This window comes from Dipodomys merriami, unplaced genomic scaffold (genome assembly GCF_024711535.1).
Source record: "Dipodomys merriami isolate MVZ:Mamm:240054 unplaced genomic scaffold, mDipMer1.0.p SCAF_2, whole genome shotgun sequence".
In the NCBI taxonomy this organism is placed as follows: domain Eukaryota; kingdom Metazoa; phylum Chordata; class Mammalia; order Rodentia; family Heteromyidae; genus Dipodomys; species Dipodomys merriami.
In genome coordinates this window covers 68,766,343-68,785,816 of record NW_027203381.1, presented here as the reverse complement: position 1 = coordinate 68,785,816, position 19,474 = coordinate 68,766,343, and the positions used below count along the sequence as shown (strand labels likewise).

The following is a 19,474-nucleotide window of genomic DNA, read 5'->3' as shown; positions in this document are numbered from 1 at the left end:
AAGATAGATAATAAATAAGGTCTTTTTTTAGTAGTTTTTAAAAAAAAATTGTAAAGGTGATAGAGAGGTTACAGTTATATAAGTCAGGTAATAAGTGCATTTCTTTTTGAACCGTGTTACCTCTTCCCTTGTTTTCTCCCAGTTTTTTCCTCCTGACCCCCCTCCAATCCCTTACAATTTGTACAATCTTTTTTTTTTTGGGTCGTGGGGCCTAAACTCTGGGCCTGGGCGCTGTCCCTCAGCTCTTCAGCTCAAGGCTAGCGCTCTACCACTTGAGCCACAGCACCACTTCCGGCTTTTTTTTCCTGCTTGTGTGGTGCTAAGGAATCGAACCCAGGGCTTCATACATTTTGCAAGGCAAGCGCTCTACCACTGAGCCACCTTCCCAGCCCCATGTACAGTCATTTTTTTAACATAGTGTCTAGTGATTATTATTGCTGCATTTGTTTACCCTCTGTCCCACCATTTCTGTGCTCTTTTACCTTCCCTAAGACAGATAAACTTACATATAAAAGACGAAAGGTATAGAAATAAAAAACAGTAACAAAGGAGAAAACAACAAAAAGAAGCAAAACAACATAAAACTGCTTGTTTCCATTTTTGGACTTTATTTCAATACACATCATTTTATTTGATCATATTCCCATAGTTATTGAGTCTTTGTGACCCTCTCCTAAGAATATCCTCCTTTGATTTTACTGTGTGAATATCTAGAGTCCTGTATAATTTATCATGTCCAAGTGGTTTTTTTTTTAAACATCCAGTGTGTTTACTTGTAGATTTACAGGCACTTTCTAGTTACAAGAAATGAGGGAAACCATGCAACCTATTTGTGTTTCTTTGGGTCTGGCTTATTTCACTTGATACAATTTTTTCCAAGTCTTTTAAAAAAAATTATTTTACTTTATTTATTTATTTATTTTTGTTGGTCCTGGGGCCTGAACTTGGCCTGGTTGCTGTCCCTCAGCTCTTCAGCTCAAGGCTAGTGTGCTACCATTGAGCCACAGTGCCACTTCTGGCTTTTTCTGCTTATGTGGTGCTGAGTAATAGAACCCAGAGCTTCATGCATGCTAAACAAGCACTCTACCACTAAGCCACCTTCCCTGCCTTTTCTAAGTCTTAAAAATAAAGTCTTGTTTGATTGTTCATGCCTTCCTTTATCTCCAGTTTTCCTTGCAGTGGAAACCATTAGGCATGATTTCATCATCTCTGACAGCCTGAATTGAACTGCAAATACTCTTTTTAGTTTTCTGTTTTAATTGTTTCGAGTGTCTCCCTGATGATATTTTTACATTTTAACTTTTCTTTACATTTCCTTTGTAGCTGCAAGTTCTCACTATGCATCAGAAAAATGAAAAAACACAAGAAAGTTCCATGGAGGAAAGGAATCCACTTAACCTTTTCTGAGAAATGGAGTGCAGGATTTGGAGGCTTTAAGAAATTCTATTTTCACCAACATTTGTGCATTCTGAAAGCTAAGTTGGGAAGACCAGCTACTTGGAATAGACAATTAAGACATTTCCAGTGTAGCAAGGAGGCCCTTAACATCCAGAAAACGTGGATCCAGGGTAAACCTCTTTGTGTTAAGACCAAGTCCAGAGTGCCTATTCAAAATGTCAGTACTTTGACCTCTAAAGTGAAAAGAAAGGACAGTAAGCATTTCATTTCTTCCTCAAGGAGTCTTCCAAAACTTCAAGCAAATAAGTTGCTGTCAATAACAAAGAACTCAGACCATGAATACTGTGGAGAGAAAAGTCTCTTGAAAGCAGTTGCTGATTTATCAGCAAATACTGTTTCAGGTCAGGCCAATGGTCACAAACCCAGGACAGAGTCACAAGCTTCTGACTTTCCCATGAAGTTCAATGGGGAGAGCCAAAGACCAGGTAAGAACAGCAAGGTTGTGGTCACCTTGAGCAATCATAAGAGAAAACGCTTTTATTATGGCTGTTACCAAGGGCTGGAGCATCTCGGGAATGGGGAATCCCTGATTCCAAAGAAGCTACAACTTAACCAACATCGAAAAATAAAAGTATCTTCTCTTATGATGTATGAGAAACTATCCATGATTAGATTTCGGTATAGGATTCTCAGATTGCAACACTTCAGAACAAAAGGCAAAGTTTGCAAGTTAAGAAAAGCCCAGCGAAGCTGGGTACAGAAAGTCACTGGGGATCATCAAGAGAACCTTAAGGACAACACTGAGAGTGGCAATTGCAGTCCATTTTCTTCCCCAGAACCTAAAGAATCTTCTTGTCAGCACCTACCATACTTTCCAAATATGGATGGCAGTGTTGGGGTAAAGGGAAAGAACTCACTCATGCCTGATGGCCACACTAAAGGAAGCTCTTTCTTGGACAAGGACCTTAGTTTGGATGGAGCATTCCCTGACCAACAGAATGGCAGTGCTACATATACCTGGGACCAGTCACCCTGTGCTCCTAAGTGGGAATGTACAGAGGCGATCCATGACATCCCCTTAGCAGAACATCATTCTGGTAACATGTTCACCTCAGAAACTGAAAGAGAAATTGTGACTCTGGGTCAGGAAAGTCGAACAAACACTGTTACTAATGACAGCCTAAAGCTGTCAGTGTCTGAAGCAGAGAAATCTGTGAGCACTGTAGATAGGCCTGTGTCTGAAGAGACTGTTCAAAATGAGAACTCTTACCAGATGGAGGAGGATGGACCTCTCAAGCAGAACATTCTTAGTTCTAAGTTGCTGGACCACCCTTACTGTAAAAGTCCACTGGAAGCTCCCCTGGTATGCAATGAACTCAAACTCGAAAACCAAATGGGAAGTGGGAAGCACAGTCAGAAAACTTCTGCAGTGGATGATGAACAGCTCTCAAGCTGCCTGTCTGGTATGTAATCTTTGTTCTACAACCTCTGCCCACATTTGCTGTCCATTATTCTTTCTAGAAGAGTTCTATTTTTTTCCCCTCCCACACATGGCATTCCCTTTAAGTGGTTAGATTTTATTTTATTTTTTGGTGCCAGTCCTGGTGCTTAAACTCAGGGCCTGGTCACTGTCCTTGAACTTTTTTGCCCAAGGCTAGCACTCTAGTATGTGAGCCACAGCTCTACTTCCAGCTTTTTTGTTAGTTACAGTCTTATGGACTTTGCTATCTAGGCTGGCTTTGAACCTCAATCTTCAGATCTTAGCCTCCTAAGTAGCTGGCATAGGCATGAACCACTAGCACCCAGCTGTGGATAGATATTCTAAATTTCTTTTATATTGCTATATTATGTAGATGCTTCATAAATTATTTTTGATTGATGGACACTTGGATTTTTATTCCAGTTGTTTCTTCTATGAACTTATGTTGCAGTAACTTTTATTTTTACTTTTATTGTGTTTGTAAGTTAAATTCTTTTTTTGTTAAGAATTTTTAAATTCTTAAAAATTTTAAAGAATGGTTAAAATTACTTAATAATCAAACTTAAAAAGAATGGTTAAATTACTAGTAATTTAACCTAGTAAACTTAAACTAAAAAACTAGTTCAGTCTTCTTAAACTCGCTAACAGATCCCATCATAGTTCATACAATAGTTCTTTGTTAAATATTGACATCTTTTTGGGTGCTTACGCGGTACTGCAGAATGGAGCCCAGGGCTTCATGCATGCTAGGCAAGTACTCTACCACTAAGCCACATTCCCAGCCTTGTAAAAGTTTTTCAGTATCCCCCAACACTGACTTTTGACAGAAGTTTTTAGTCCTTACACAGTAAAAATGTATGTTTAACTAAATGACTTCCAATTTTTACTGGAAAAAAAATGTATACCAGGAAGTAAATTGGTATAATGATTTTGGAAGATAAAATAATATTTTTTTAATCTTTAATATATTCCCTGGCTTCAAATTTATCTTAGAGATGAAACAGTAAAAATGTGTTTGCTTTGATTTGTATCTTGATACTGAAAGAAGATGATATATATAAAATCAAAACAGCAAGTTGCAGAAGTGGTATGATACAATTTTATAAAGATTAATGCATAAAAGTTGGTTACCAGTGCCTCATACAGGAGGCTGAGATCTGAAGATTGCTGTTCAAAGCCAGTCTGGGCAGGAAGTCCATGAGACTCTGATCTCCATCTAAGCACCAAAACAGCCAAAAATGGAGCTCAAGTGGTAGAGTGCTAGCCTTGAACAAGAGAGCTCAAGGACAGAACTCAGGCTCTGAGTTCAAGGCCCAGGACCAGCATTAAAATAAATGATTACGGTAGTGTTTAGGTAGGAAAGAATATGCACATATGTGTATTTGTATAGGACCTGTCTGGACAGATAATAAATTGTTACAAATGGCTTTTTCTGGTGAATTAGGAGAGTTACTTCTTGGCTGTTAAAACAATTCTTAACACTTTCCAGCAAGTGAGTGTAAGTTTCTCATCAGTTGCCAGTGGCTCACTCCTGTTGTCCTAGCTACTCAGGAGGTACTCAAGTGATAGAGCACTCACCTTAAGCTGAGGAGCTCAAGGACAGCACCAGGCCCAGAGTTCAAGCTACACAACTGGAAAAAACCAAAACAACAACAAAAAAACACCCTTGTACTATCAAAAAGAAGAAGCAGTAGTTCAGGGCAACCCAACAGCTATTGTCCATGACAGTGACATACCCTCTGCAAGTTACCCAAGTAGAAATAAGCTTACAATTTGTGACCATCTAGAAAACCATAGTAAGAAGAATGTCTTTTGGTTTTTTTTAATTTTTTTAATCTTATTTTATTTTTTATCTTTTTTTGTGTCCAGTCATGGGGTCTGAACTCTGGGCCTGGGCGCTGTCCCTCAGCTCTTCAGCTCAAGGCTAGCGCTCTACCACTTGAGCCACAGCGCCACTTCTGGCTTTTTTCTTTTTGCTTATGTGGTGCTGAGGAATCGAACCCAGGGCCTCTGGCATGCAAGGCAAGCTCTCTACCACTGAGCCACCTTCCCAGCCCTTTTGTTTTTTTTTTAAACAAATTGTCTTTTCATAGAAGGACCGGGTCTCATTATCCAGCACTGCAAAATGAGACAAAGCAGAACTAAACCTAAGTAATCAAGATTAAGGGGGTGGGCAGGGGGCAGCCAGGGAAAAAACTGGAAGAAAATGAGGGAGGGGATGACACTGTTCAAAATGAAATGCACTCAATATCTGATTTATGTAACTGTAACCTCTCTGTATATCACCTTGGGAAGTGGAATTAAGAGGATTGTGTTTGAGGCTAGCCCAGACAAAAGTAGCAGAAAGATTCTGATTCAGAAGCTAAATAAAAGGGCTGGGAAGGTGGCTCAGTGGTAGAGTGCTTGCCTTGCATGCATGAGGCCCTGGGTTTGATTCCTCAGAACCATATAAGCAGAAAAAATCAGAAGTGGTGCTGTGGCTCAAGTGGTAGAGCACTAGCCTCGAGCTGAAGAGCTGAGGGACAGTGCCCAGGCCCAGAGTTTAGGCCCCACGACCAACGAAAGAAAGAAAGAAAGAAAGAAAGAAAGAAAGAAAGAAAGAAAGAAAGAAAGAAAGAAAGAAAGAAAGAAAGAAAGAAAGAAAGAAAGAAAGAAAGAAAGAAAGAAAGAAAGAAAGAAAGAAAGAAAGAAAGAAAGAAAGAAAGAAAGAAAGAGAAAGAAAATAGAATAGGGCTAAGAGTGTGGCTCAAACAGTAGATTATTTACCTGCCACGAGCAAGGCCATATTCAATCTTCAGAAGCTTCCTCCCCCATCCCCACCCCCCAAAAAAACTAGCAATAAGTATAAATGCTCCCTTAACTGACTTCTATAATGTCAGCCAAAGTTGAGTTCCATAGTATGCTGAATACTGGCTGGTCTTTAACCATTATATTCATTTCAGTTGATTCATATGTTTAGTAACCTTTTTTTTTTTTGGGGTCCAGTCGTGGGGCCTGAACTCTGGGCCTGGGTGCTGTCCCTCAGCTCTTCAGCTCAAGGCTAGCGCTCTACCACTTGACCACAGCGCCACTTCCAGCTTTTTTCTTTTTGCTTATGTGGTGCTGAAGAATCGAACCCAGGGCCTCAGGCATGCAAGGCAAGCACTCTACCACTGAGCCACTTTCCCAGCCCAGTAACTTATACTTAGTAAAGTTAGTGCAGTTTCTTAATTTTACTCACTTGTACAAACTGAAGAAGTATGAGTGTAAACAGAAAGTTACTCATTTAAAAACTTACGTCAAATATTTTGTAAAGATAGTCACACGTTACTGCAAAAACTACTGTACAAGACAGCTATAAAACCTTTGGAGTAGCCAGACACCAGTGGTTCACGCCTGTAATCCTTAGATGTAAGGATCATGCTTTGAAGCCAGCAAGGAGGCAAGTCTATGAAAATCTTATCTCCACTTAATCACCATAAAGCTGGAAGTGGAGCTGTGGGCTTAAGTGGTAGAGTGCTAGCCTTGGTAAAAAAAAAAAAAAAAAAAAAAAAAGCTGAAGGTAGGCTGGGAATGTGGCCTAGTGTAGAATGTTTGCCTAGCATGTATGAATCCCTGAAATTCGATTCCTCAGCACCACATAAGCAGAAAAAAGCCTGAAGTGATGCTATGGCTCAAGTGGTAGCATGCTAGCCTGGAGAAAAGAAGCTCAAGGACAGTGCCCAGCCCTGGTTCCAGCCCCAACACTGGCCCCAAAAAATAACAAAACAAAACAAAAGTATTATAATAGGGATAAGTATGTATTGTTTTATATTGGTTAAGTATTGAGAATAATTTTGCTGGGCTGGGAAGGTGGCTCAGTGGTAGAGCGCTTGCCTTGCATGCCTGAGGCCCTGGGTTCGATTCCTTATGTACCATATAAGCAAAAAGAAAAAAGCTTGAAGTGGCGCTGTGGTTCAAGTGGTAGAGCGCTAGCCTTGAGCTGAAGAGCTGAGGGACAGCGCCCAGGCCCAGAGTTCAGGCCCCACGACTGGACCCCCCCCCCCCCCAAAAAAAAAGTTTGAGAATAATTTTGCTGATTTTTTGGGGGAGGAGGGTTGGTCGTGGAGCTTGAACTCTGGGCTTGGGTGCTGTCCTTGCGCTTCAGTTCAAGGCGAGTGCTCTACTGCTTGAGCCACAGTGTCACCTCTGGTTTTCTAGCGGTTTATTGGAGATAAGTCTCACGGACTTTCCTGCCCGGGCTGGCTTTGAACTGCGATTCTCAGATCTCAGCCTCCTGAGAAGCAATTTTTTTTAAATTTTTGTCAGTTGTGGGGCTTGAACTCTGGGCCTGAGTGTTGTCCCTCAGCTCTTCAGCTCAAGACAAGCACTCTACCACATGAGCCACAGCACCACTTCCAGTTTTCTGGTGGTTTATTGGAGATGAGAGTTTCATGGATTTTCCTGCCTGGGCTGGCTTTGAACCGCAATCCTCAGATCTCAGCCTCCTGAGTAGCTAGGATTATAGGCAGGAACCACCAATGCCCGGCTTGAAATGTTTTTTATTGAGTCTTTTTTTTCTTTATGTAGGATTCCTAGATGAGACTATGAAAAAGTATGGGAGTTTAGTCCCACTGAGTGAAAAGGACGTCCTTGGAAGATTAAAAGATGTCTTTAATGAAGACTTTTCTAATAGGTATGCAATTATGCTGAATCTAAACTCTAAAATTATTACCATACATGGCTTTTTTATTCGCTTAGGAGGGAAAAAATAATTTCTTTCAAAACCTTTGTTTCAGAAAACCATTTATCAATAAAGAAATAACAAACTATCGTGCCAGACATCAAAAATGCAACTTCCGAATCTTCTACAATAAGCACATGCTGGACATGGATGATCTGACTACCCTGGATGGTCAGAACTGGCTGAATGACCAGGCAAGTTCCTCATAGAACATAGGATTTGTTGTTGTTTTGCTTTTTGGAGGTATTGAGATTTGTACTAAGAGCCTTGCACTTGCCTCAAAGGCATAGTACCTCTTGAGTCTTGTTGTTGGTTGTAGGGCTTGAACTCTGGGCCTGGGCGCTATCCCTCAGCTCTTCACCTCAAGGCTAGTGCTCTACCACTTGAGCCACTGCACCACTTCCGGTTTTCTGGTGATTAATTAGACCTTCCTGTCTGGGCTGGCTTTGAATGGTGATCCTCTGCTCTCAGCCTCCTGAGTAGCTAGGATTACAGGCATGAGCCACTAGCCTAGCACAGTCTTTAAGTGACTCATTCACTAACCCCAGGAACTAAGTGATTTTATAACTATCACTGGTATGTGTTACTCATTCTTCTTGGGATGCTGTGAATTGTACAAGGTCAGTAAGCTAGTTGTATTTTTTTTAATAGGTCATTAATATGTATGGTGAGCTAATAATGGATGCAGTTCCAGACAAAGTAAGTGAAAACTTCCTCGTACTAAACAAGTTTTTTTTTTTAACTCTAATAGCCCTTAGATTTTAAAAATAGACTGGATTTTGTCTTGATTATGTATTAGCGTTGGTCATAATTTTTTTTTTTTTTTGTCGGTCATGGGTCCTGAACTCTGAGCTTGAGTGCTGTTCCTCAGCTCTTCAGCTCAAGGTGAGCACTCTACCACATGAGCCACAGCACCACTTCCAGCTTTTTCTGCTTATATGGTTCTGAGGAATCGAACCCAGGGCCTCATGCATACAAGGCAAGCACCCTACCACTGATCCACCTTCCCAGCCCCTGGTCATAATTTTTTTGGGGGGGAGGGGGGGAGATCCGGTCATGAGGTCTGAACTGTGGGCCTAGGCGCTGCCCCTCAGCTCTTCACTCAAGGCTAGCGCTCTACCACTTGAGCCACAGCGCCACTTCCAGCTTTTTTCTGCTGATGTGGTGCTGAGGAATCGAACCCAGGGCCTCATGGATGTGAGGCAAGCACTCTACCACTGAGCCAACTTCCCAGCCCCCTGGTCATAATTTTTATCAAATTATTTCTGCTTAAGAAAGTCACAGTACTGGGCTGGGATGTAGCTCAGTGGCAAAGCGCTTGCCTAGCAAGTGCAACGTCCTGGGTTTGATCCCCAATACCAAAAAAGAAAAGACAAAAAAAATACAGTTAAAAAAAAATAAACAAAGAAAGTCACAGTACTAGTGGTTTCTCTTTTGTGTCAGAATGGCTACATTCATTACTACCTTAAAGGGTTTGTTTTTTTTTTTCAAGAGGTACAAGGATTATTTTCTAAGTAGTTTATTATTGTTAGAGATACCATTATTACTTAAGCTTCAACGTTACGTTCTCTTTAAAAATGTACAGTAGAACCAGACACCAATGGCTCATGCCTGTAATCCTAGCTACTCATGCAGCTGAGATCTAAAGATCGTGGTTCAAAACCAGCCTAGGCAGGAAAGTCCATAAGACTCTTATCACCAACTAAGCATCAAAAAACAAAACAAAACCCTCTCAAAAAACAGAAGTAGAGCTGTGGATCAAGTGGCAAAAAAGATCAAGAACAGTACCCAGGCCTGAGTTCAAGCCCCAGGACCAGCACACACACACCAAAAAAAAGTAAAGCAGGACTCAACTTTACATTTTCTAAGTATCAAACATATGATGCTTGGGCTGGGAAGGTGGCTCAGTGGTAGAATGCTTGCCTTGCATGCATGAGGCCCTAGGTTCGATTCCTCAGCACCACATAAGGAGAAAAAAGCTGGAAGTGGTGTTGTGGCTCAAGTGGTAGGCTGCTAGCCTTGAGCTGAAGAGCTGAGGGACAGCCCCCAGGCCCAGAGTTCAGGCCCCACAACTGACAAAAAAACAACAACAAAAAAAAAACATATGCTTAAGACAGAGAAGGTAACTCAAATCTGTAATCCCAGTAGTCAGGATGCTAAAGCAGTCCTTGTTATATAATTACAGTAATCAAACTCCCATTAAGTGAATTTACATGTTAAAACTTTTTGAATTTATTAATTTTGAGTATTCAGATACTGCCTGAAACAGATGTGTGGTTCACAACTGTGATCCTAGCTAGTTACTGAAGAGTCTGAGTCAGAGGATCAAAAGCTGGAGACTGGCCAGGGGTATAGAGCGAGACCCATCTCAAAGAGAGAAGAAAAAAACCACACACATAAATAAGTGCTGGGCACTGATGGCTCATACCTATAATTCTAGCTACTTAGGAGACTGAGATCTGAAGATTGGGGTTTGAAGTCAGCCTGTGCATGGAAGTCTTTAGGACTCTTATTTCTGGTTAACAACCAAAAAGCAGGAAAATGGAGCTGTGGCTCAAGTGGTAGAGCTCCAACCTTGAGTGAAAAAGCTGAAGGACAGCACCTAGGCCCCAATTTCAAGCCTCAGTACTCACCTGTACACACATACCTGGAGAATAATACTTTGTGGAACTTTAAAAATATAATAATTTAGGGCTGGGAAGGTGGCTTAGTGGTAGAGTACTTGCTAGCATGCATGAAGCCTTGGGTTCGATTCCTCAGTACCACATTACGCAGAAAAAGCCAGAAGTGGCACTGTGGCTCAAGTAGTAGAGTGCTAGCCTTGAGCACAGGCAGCTCAGGGACAGTGCCCAGGCTCTGAATTCAAGCCCAGGACTGGCAAAAGAAAAAAAAGAAAATAATAATTTAGCCAGGTGCCTGTGGCATATAACTATAGTCTTAGCTACTCAGGTGGCTGAGATAGGAGGATCAGATTAGAAGCTAGCCCAGAAAAGTCTATCTCAAATCTGGGCTGGTGACATAGTTCAAGTGGTACAGTGTCAGTCATGGATAACCAAGCCAAATGAGTGCGTAGGGTTTGAGTTCAAGCCTGGGTATAAGTTATATAAATTGTGTGTGTGTATGTGTATGTAACTGATATAAATAAGGTAATTTAAACATAAATATCAGATTTCAGTGCTGTTTATGAGTGTAGGAACAAAGTTTAACTTTTTGTTTAAAACCACAAACCTGAAACCAAAAGCAAAGCTGAAATGGTAGAGTGCCAGCTCGAGTGCCAGAAAAAGACTAGCAAGAGAACAAGGCTCATAGTTCAAGCCCCAACACCAGCACAGAAAACAAAAACAACCACAAATCTGTGATGCATTATAAATTGTAATCATGAGGGAAATGTGTCACCACAGTTCAAGTTTAAACCTTTAGTTTATGGTTTAGTTTATCTTCATTATCTGTACATTTCAATGTACTGAATCTTCATGGTAATTTTTTTTTTTTTTTTTTTTTTTGTCATGGGGCTTGAACTCTGGGCCTGGACACTGTCCCTCAGCCCTTCAGCTCAAGGTGAGCACTCTACCACTTGAGCCACAGCACCATTTCCCATTTTTTGGTGGTTAATTGGAGATGAGTCTCATGGACCTTCCTGCCTGGGCTGGCTTTGAACGTGATCCTCAGATCTCAGCCTCTTGAGTAGCTAGGATTACAGGCGTGAGAGCCACTGGCTAAGGCAGTGGTTCTTTAGCAAACCTTGAAGATTCTGATGTACACCTGCTTTCAGTGTCACTGCTCTAGAGACAGGTACTGCATCCTCTTTTTATTCATGTTTAGCTGAATTTTTCCTGAAAGAATGTGCTGGAAATTGGGCACCGGTGGCTCATGCCTGTAATCTTAGCTACTCAGGAGGCTGAGATCTGAGGATCATGGTTCAAAGCCAGCCCGGGCAAGAAAGTCCATGAGACCTTTATCTCCAATAAACCACTAGAAAACCGGAAGTGGTACTGTGGTTCAAGTGGTAGAGCACTGGCCTTGAGCTGAAGAGCTCAGGGACAGCCCCAGGTCCAGAGTTCAAGCCCATCACTGACAAAAAAAAAATGTGCTGGAAGATTTACACAAACAGATTGCTGGGCCCTACTTTTCAAGTTTCTGCTTTAGCAGGTCTGGGAGGAAGCCAGTTTTCTGATGAAAGCTCCCAGGTGACTGATTCTTTCTTCTGGTTTGGTGACCACATCTTGACAGCCATAAGCACTAAGGGTACAGTTTTAATTAAGTGAGTCAAAGAATGAATATTTTATATTTTGTTTTTTTTTTTATTTGTTTTTTTTTTTTTTCCGGTCGTGAGTCCTGAACTCTGGGCCTGGGCGTTGTCCCTCAGCTCTTCAGCTCAAGGCTAGCGCTCTACCACTTGAGCCACAGCGCCACTTCCGGCTTTTTTTTCTTTTTGCTTATGTGGTGCTGAGGAATCGAACCCAGGGCCTCAGGCATGCAAGGCAAGCACTCTACCACTGAGCCACCTTCCCAGCCCAAGAATGAATATTTTAAAGACAACTGTATGGGGCTGGGGTGCAGATCAGTGGTCTCAGAGCACTTGCCTAGTGTGCATGAGGTACAGTTCCATTCCTAGCGGTGGAAAAACAAGGCAGAATATAGATCATCCATCTCAGAAGATACTACTTACAAATGTGCTCAGACCTTTCTGTAGTTACTATTCACGAGTCTCCAAACCTGAATTCTTCAGGTACGTTAGTTTTGTAGTCCATATCACTTGAGTTCTAGGTAATCGCTACCTCATTTTTTCATAGCCTCTTTCAACTTTATCACCTGATTTGGAGAGATTTGTCAGGTTGCCTTTCTACTTGATTGGATTCAGGTAATCTGCTAACAATCCTGTTCCAGTTCTGACTAGACCACAGCTATAAGGTCATTCTAATGAACAGTTGAAGAGAATCTTCTGTAAAGCATGTAATGTATTTTCTATATTTTGATCATTATTTCTTTAGAAGAAATGTCTCTTCCCCTTTTGTCTATGTTATGTTCAGGCATATTTAAATTTTCATTTTCCTTTGAAGTTCTATCTCAGCATAGCCTGATATAACCTGTTTGCTCTGTTCTAGGTTCATTTCTTCAACAGCTTTTTCCATAGACAGCTGGTGACCAAAGGATATAATGGAGTTAAGAGATGGACTAAAAAGGTAGTCTTCCTTTGGAATTTGAAGTGCATAGCTACTTTGGGTATAATGTTAAGATCCTAAATGCCAAAATGCTAATTAGATTTTAAAACTTTCTTTTTCTCTGAACTTGTTATACAGCTAGCTGCTGGTGGCTCATGTCTGGTCTGAGCTTGATTGAACTCAGGGCCCTGGGTGCTATTCCTATGCTTTTTCGCTCAAGGCTAGTGTTGTACTACTTGGCTACTGTTCCCCTTCTGGCTTTTTGGTGGTTATTTGGAGGTAAGACTCTCATGGGCTTTCCTGCTCAGGCTGGCTTTGAACTACAGTCTTCAGATCTCAACCTCCTAAGTAGCTAGGATAACAGGAGTGAACCACTGGCTCCCAGCCTAATTAGACTTTCCAATGTGAGTTTAACTTTTTAAAAAGTCATACTGGTTGGCTGGGAGTTGGTGGCTCACACCTATAATCCTAGTTTCTTAGGAGGCTGAGATCTGAGGATTGCAGTTCAAAGCCAGCCTGGGCAGAAAAGTCCAGGAGACTCTTATCTCCAATTAACTACCTGAAAACCAGAAATGGAGCTGTGACTCAGAGTGGTAGAATGCTAGCTTTGAGCACGAAAGCTCAGTGCCCAGGCCTTGAGTTCAAGACCCACAACTGACCCCACCCCCCACCAAAAAAATATACTTACTGATTGAAAGATAAAACACTAGTAAAACTCTTTAGCTATCCAGTATACTAGAGTATGGTATAACTAAAAGAGCGCTAGGCTGGGGGTTAAATGTTTACAACGTTATTGGCTTGCTGTGCAATTCAGGTAAGACACTAAATTTGCTGACCCTCAGATTGCTCAGTTGCACAATGAAATACTGAATCAGAGTAATAGCAAAATTACCCTCAGAGGCGTCTTCATCTTTTCTGAGGGAAAGCAATAGACAGTGTACTTCTAGAACTGATGAGTTGGTAACCAGATTAAACCAAATGTTCTGTTTCCTCTTCTTACCTGCAGCAGTCCCATGCTGCAGCCACATAGGCACCCCGCTGCATGCTTTTGTCTTAAGTGCATTTCACTGCCTGTTCCCACTGCTTAGAAGGGTCTTCCCTCTGATGTATGTAAGACTCTCTCCCTCATTTTCTTTCTTTTTTTTTTTTTTTTTTTTTTAGATAAAGTCTTGCTATGTAGCCTAGGCTGGCCTCAATTCTCAATCCTCCTGCCTCAGCCTGTAATTATATATGGCCTCCATGTCCTACTCCTCTCATCTTTCTTCATTTTCCTTCCTAGTACTTTCTATATCTGATCATAGAACATTTGCTATCCCTCTCCTCTACTGGAATGAGCTTTGCTTGAAAAATTGTTGTTTTATGTACTAAGAGAACGATTGAAGGAATGATCTTAAGAATATAAAGGTAACTGAAAATGTGCTGTATGTACCCAAATGTGGTGACCCAAGCCTCAGAGGCTGGAGGATCCTGAGTTCCAGGCCAGGGCAAACAACACAGTGAGACCATGTCTCAGAAAGCAAAACCTAGTTGGTATGGTGTAATGCTTAGCACTCTGGACTTTGAATCCAAAAGCTGATTGTAGGTGCCTTATTAGAACACTGAAATTTTGAGTGGAATAGCATCTGTCACTAGGTGGTAAAGAATATGTATTAGGACATAAAAGCTATGTTTTTCCCTTGAAGGTAGTGTCTGTATATTTCTTTGTATTCACATTTCCAAGGATAGTTGGTAGACATCTGTTAAACATCTGTTATCTGGTATGTAATTAGCATTTTTCTCTCTGGTACTGGGATACCTCTTTCCTATAAGGGTGTCATTTCATGTGGTTTCTGAGAGACATATGAGAGTAATAGTGATAAATGGTTGTTTTTTGTTTTGTTTTGTTTTGTTTTTTTACCAGTCCTGGAGCTAGACCTCAGGGCCTCAGTGCTGTCCCTGAGCTTATTTTGCTCAAGGCTAGCACTCTACCACTTTGAGCCACAGTGCCACTTCCAGCTTTTTCTATTTATGTGGTTCTTAGGAATCAAACCCAGGGCTTCATGCATGCTAGACAAGCACTAAGCCACATTCCCAGCCCCTGATAAATGGTTTTTATTGGCTACTTACAATGTGCAAAAACACTTTTTTATATGTTTGCATGTATTATCTTGCTATTCCCTACAACTTCATAGGGCAGCTGCTGTTGTTTTCTCTTCTACATTTTCTATTTGAGGAAATTAGGGCACACAAAAGAATGCTGAGAAACTGCTGAAACTAGCTTGCCAGTAAGTGGAAAAGCCACAATTGGAACTAAGCAGTTTTGCTTTGGAGCCCATGATACAAAGATGGAAGATTTAGCTTTTGCTATTTTCTAATAGTGTGATTTTTGCTTCATAAATAAAAATGACTGGGGAAACATTTGCTTTGTATGTGCCATGCCCTGAGCTTGATCTCTAGCACCATAAAAACAAAAACAAACAAGTTGAGAGCAAGTAAGATTCAGTTGATATTGATAAAGACATGTTTATTAGGCTAAATAAAAACCAGTACTTTCTGGGCTGGGAAGGTGGCTCAGTGGTAGAATGCTTGCCTTGATGAGGCCCTAGGTTCAATCCTCAGCACCACATAAGCAGAAAAAGCCAGAAGTGGTGCTATGGCTCAAGTGGTAGAGCACTAGAGAGCTATGGGACGTTGCCCAGGCCCAGAGTTCAGGCCCCACAACTGACCAAAAAAATAAATAAAATAAAAATAAATAAAATATTCATTGTTTTGTTTACAGTTACTACATGGGCTTTAAAGACCTGTGTTAAAATTTTCATTTACCACTTCCTAGTTTTATGACCTTCAGCAGGTTAAAGGTCAGTAAATGAAAGCTGGTATTCCTTGTTGGTTCTGTAATGATGGATGCATTTATCTCTTATTCAGGTGGATTTGTTTAAAAAAAGTCTTCTGTTGATTCCTATTCACCTGGAAGTTCACTGGTCTCTCATTACTGTGACACTCTCAAATCGAATTATTTCATTTTATGATTCCCAAGGCATTCATTTTAAGTTTTGTGTAGAGGTAAGTTAACATTGTGCCTAATTCCTCATGTGTCTTATGGTTGGCAAAGTTATAGCTTAGCTCTAGATATAGCAGCAGAAGACTGTGACATAAAGGAACAGTTTCTGCCAGGAAAGTGCTGGACTGTTAGCAGAGAATAAGGTAGCAAGAAGACTCTCCTGGCAGGGAGAAGCTGTTAAATCTGGATCCTCCTCTGGGTTTGGTAGTATTTTTATCAGCTTTTCCTTTAGACTTGCTTTTTTTGGTGGTGGTACATAGTAATGTGAACGCAGAGCCTCTGGCTTGCTAGGCAGGTACTCTACTTGAGCCACCCTCTTAGACCTTTTTTCTTGCTTTTCCAATAAGATCTTGCTTTTTGTCCTGGTCAGACCAGGACAGTGATCTTCCTGTTCATCCTTCCCATGTAGCTGTAATAAAAGATGTGTGCTATCACTTTTATATGTTTGTTTAAGGTTGGGGTCTTATAAACTTTGTGCTCTGGCTGGCTTCTTAACTGTAATCCTCCGGATTACAGGCTTGAGCCACCACTCGACCTAAAACTGCATCTTAAATGTAAATAGGAAGTATTATCTTTGGTGTCTTAGAGTTGAGATTGTTTTGCATCTTCAAGCTAACTTATGTAGAATAAATCATAACCCAAGAAAATCAACCTCACAATATTAGATTTCTGCTAATACTACTACTAATAATTCAACAAGAAGGTGGGATACAAAAGCCAGAAAAATCAGTGGATCCCCTTATGTCCTGCATAGTCCAGATCTAGTTACAGCTGAGTGTTGTTGTCCAGTTCTGTAATCCTAGCTACTGGGAAGTAGAGTTAGAAGGATTGCAGTTTTAGGTCAGCCCAGGCAAAAAGTTAATGAAACTCTATTTGCAAAGTAATTAAAACAAAAAGGGCTAGAGTAGTTGCTCAGATGGTACTTCCTGCCTAGTAAGTATGAGGCCCTAAATTCAAATTCTAGCATCACCAAAACAAATAAGGATTCTCTCTAGAGCTGGAATGTAGTTCATTTAGTTTTATTTCTACCATGTTGTCTTTTCCTGTTTATAATACTGGTAGTGATTGAGACCTCATTTTTGGCTAGGCACTAGTGGCTCATGCCGCTGTAATCCTATCTTATCACGAAGCTCAGATCTAAAAATTGCAGTCCAAAGCCAGCACAAGCAGGAAAGTTTGTGAAACTCCAATTAACAGCAAAGAACCAGGAATGGAGGTGTGGCTCAACAAGTAGAGCGCCACCCTTGAGCAGGAAAGCTAAAAGACAGTGCCTAGGAGCTTGAGTTCATGCTCTAGACAGACATAGAAAAAAGACCTTTTTGTAATTTCTAAATACCACAAGTTGACTTACTGCTGGAAACAAATACCAATATCCATACTCTGAGCACACAGTACAAGTCTTAGTCTGCCATAACAGTATGGAGTGCAAGTTCTGAAATATTGTTCAGCTCTAAACTTATAATGCAGGTCCACTCAGTTATATGAGGCCACAGTCTTTTCCTTTGCTTCTGTCTGCTGTGGGTAGGTTCCATTTTTCACAGACTGATGGAACACAGCATCTGTGTTGTGGTTTCTTTTTAACCAGAATATAAGGAAGTATTTGCTGACTGAAGCCAGAGAAAAGAACAGACCTGAATTTCTTCAGGGTTGGCAGACTGCTGTTACCAAGGTATGTATGATACCAATGACACTCAGAGTCAAGTGCTGGTAGCTACTTAGGAGGCTGAAATCTGATGATCATGGTAAAAGTCTGTGAGACTCTTTATCTCCAGTTGACCAGCAAAACATTGGAAGTAGAGGTGTAGTAGGACACCAGCCTTGAGCTCAAAAGCCAGGCAAGAATGTGGGACCCTGAGTTCAAGCCCCAGTTACTGGCATCAAAAAACAAATGACATTCGGACATGTCCATAGGAAGCAGTGAAAACTGGTGACAAGGAAAGTCTGGAGGAGGCTGTTGAGAGGCAGCTAGATTAAACCTGTTCATTGCTTTTTTCCTGTGCTTGCCAGAACAGATAATGTCAGTCATTTCATTCATCTCTGGGACAGTTGCTAATGATGTTGCTCTACTGGGAAACAAGATTTTGGTTGGGGCTAGAGGTAGCACTTTCCTTGTGGCTCTTATTTCTATGTTGACTCAGAATAATGCTAAAATGATTTTAGTCTTACGGAAATGTGGGTCATGAGAAGACCCATCATGTTTGGCCCTTTGACACTAAAGTTATATGCAGGACACTAAAGTTATATCCAGGGATACCTCCTAAATCCTGTCATGAAGGGTTTTCCTATAATCTCATTTTACCCTTACAGTCTGTGAAGTAGGAAGTCATTTAGGAATAAGCAGCATCTTTGTTTTACAGATGAAAGAACTGAAGCTTGAGTTTAACTTTCCCTAAAAGACAGTGGAACTATTGATACATGCAGGTGTTTGCACTCAGGTCTGTATAGATCATTGATCCAGTGCTCTAGGCAGGGTCTTGACATAGACCTTGAGCCGAAACCCAAGACAAGAGTAATTCATCCATGGACCAGTGTTTTGTTTCTAACCAGAATTTGAATTTAAAATGTTCTGAGTTTCTCTACCTGGAATGTGTGTTCTCCCCTTAGCTAGCACCTTCCATGTTCCTCCTTGGTCACATAGGAGCCAGTGCTTTTGGAAACACAGTCCACCTTTACTTGACTTTCAAAGTGAAGGTTGCTAACAGAGTTACTATATCTTAGTGTTCAGAGTCCAGGCTTATATTCTCTGATCCACAGTTCCATTTTTTGTTTTTGTTGTCTTTGAATTGAAGGTACAACAAATTATTCAGGTGGGTGTTTCAAAAATAGCCTTTATCTAATTTCTCTATTTCTCATATTTGGGTAAATGTCTTGAAGTTGTGGTTGCCACTTGCTTGCACTTTTTTTGTGGCCAAATGCCTCTTCCATAGAGTTAATGTACTAGATGTAGTTAGCAGTATATACTGGGAAGACATAGCTTTTCTGTTGCTTGCTTGTTTGCACATAGAAGCTTTTCTTCTGTGAAGGAAGTACGCATTTTAATGACCATTTTCTTTTCCCTCTCAGTGTATTCCACAACAGAAAAATGACAGTGACTGTGGAGTCTTTGTGCTCCAGGTAAAGAAATATTGGTGTTTTTTCCCCCCCAGAACTTAAGAGTTTAATTTGTTCTATTTAGAGAGGAGGGTTAGCAGTGGTCATGATGTAGGCCTCAGCTTTCCCTCTCTCCCTGAAAGTGGAGATATGGTGGTTTCTACACTTACAAGTTATCCTTAGGCCAAAAACAAACAGTAATTGGTAGTAAGCCAGAGACTGACTTGAGTTGGTCCTTTTACAGACCATCGGCATTTGAAGAATTGACTTTTTAGAAAAATAACTGGTAGACAACCTGATGTCTTTGAAGTAAATACATTTTTATAAGGGCTTTAGTAAAAAACACATTATGGCTGGGCGCCGGTGGCTCATGTCTATAATCCTTGCTATTCAGGAGGCTGAGGTTGCAGTTTGCAGGATTGCAGTTTGAAGCCAGCTCAGGCAGGGAAGTCTGTGAGACTCCTGTCTCCAGTAAACTACTCAAAAAAAAGCCGGCTCTGTGGCTCAGGTGGTAGAGCACTAGTCTTGAGCACAAAGAGGCTCAGGAACAGTACCTAGGCCTAGAGTTCTAGTTCCAGGATCAGCAACAAAACAAGCAACAA

General features: G+C 41.0%; 1 protein-coding gene across 3 annotated transcripts in view; it reads left to right on the top strand.

The window, feature by feature from the left end:
• Senp5 (SUMO specific peptidase 5) overlaps positions 1 to 19,474 on the top strand; it is a 29,345-nt gene that overhangs the window by 5,644 nt on the left and 4,227 nt on the right. For all 3 annotated transcript variants that reach the window (XM_070029924.1, XM_070029922.1, XM_070029923.1), the window contains 8 exons: positions 1,324 to 2,861; positions 7,427 to 7,532; positions 7,636 to 7,774; positions 8,232 to 8,279; positions 12,686 to 12,763; positions 15,647 to 15,784; positions 17,368 to 17,451; positions 18,846 to 18,896. In XM_070029924.1, the coding sequence (XP_069886025.1) occupies positions 1,352 to 2,861; positions 7,427 to 7,532; positions 7,636 to 7,774; positions 8,232 to 8,279; positions 12,686 to 12,763; positions 15,647 to 15,784; positions 17,368 to 17,451; positions 18,846 to 18,896 (2,154 nt within the window). In that variant the 5' untranslated portion in view covers positions 1,324 to 1,351. The remainder of the gene's footprint in view (positions 1 to 1,323; positions 2,862 to 7,426; positions 7,533 to 7,635; positions 7,775 to 8,231; positions 8,280 to 12,685; positions 12,764 to 15,646; positions 15,785 to 17,367; positions 17,452 to 18,845; positions 18,897 to 19,474) is intronic.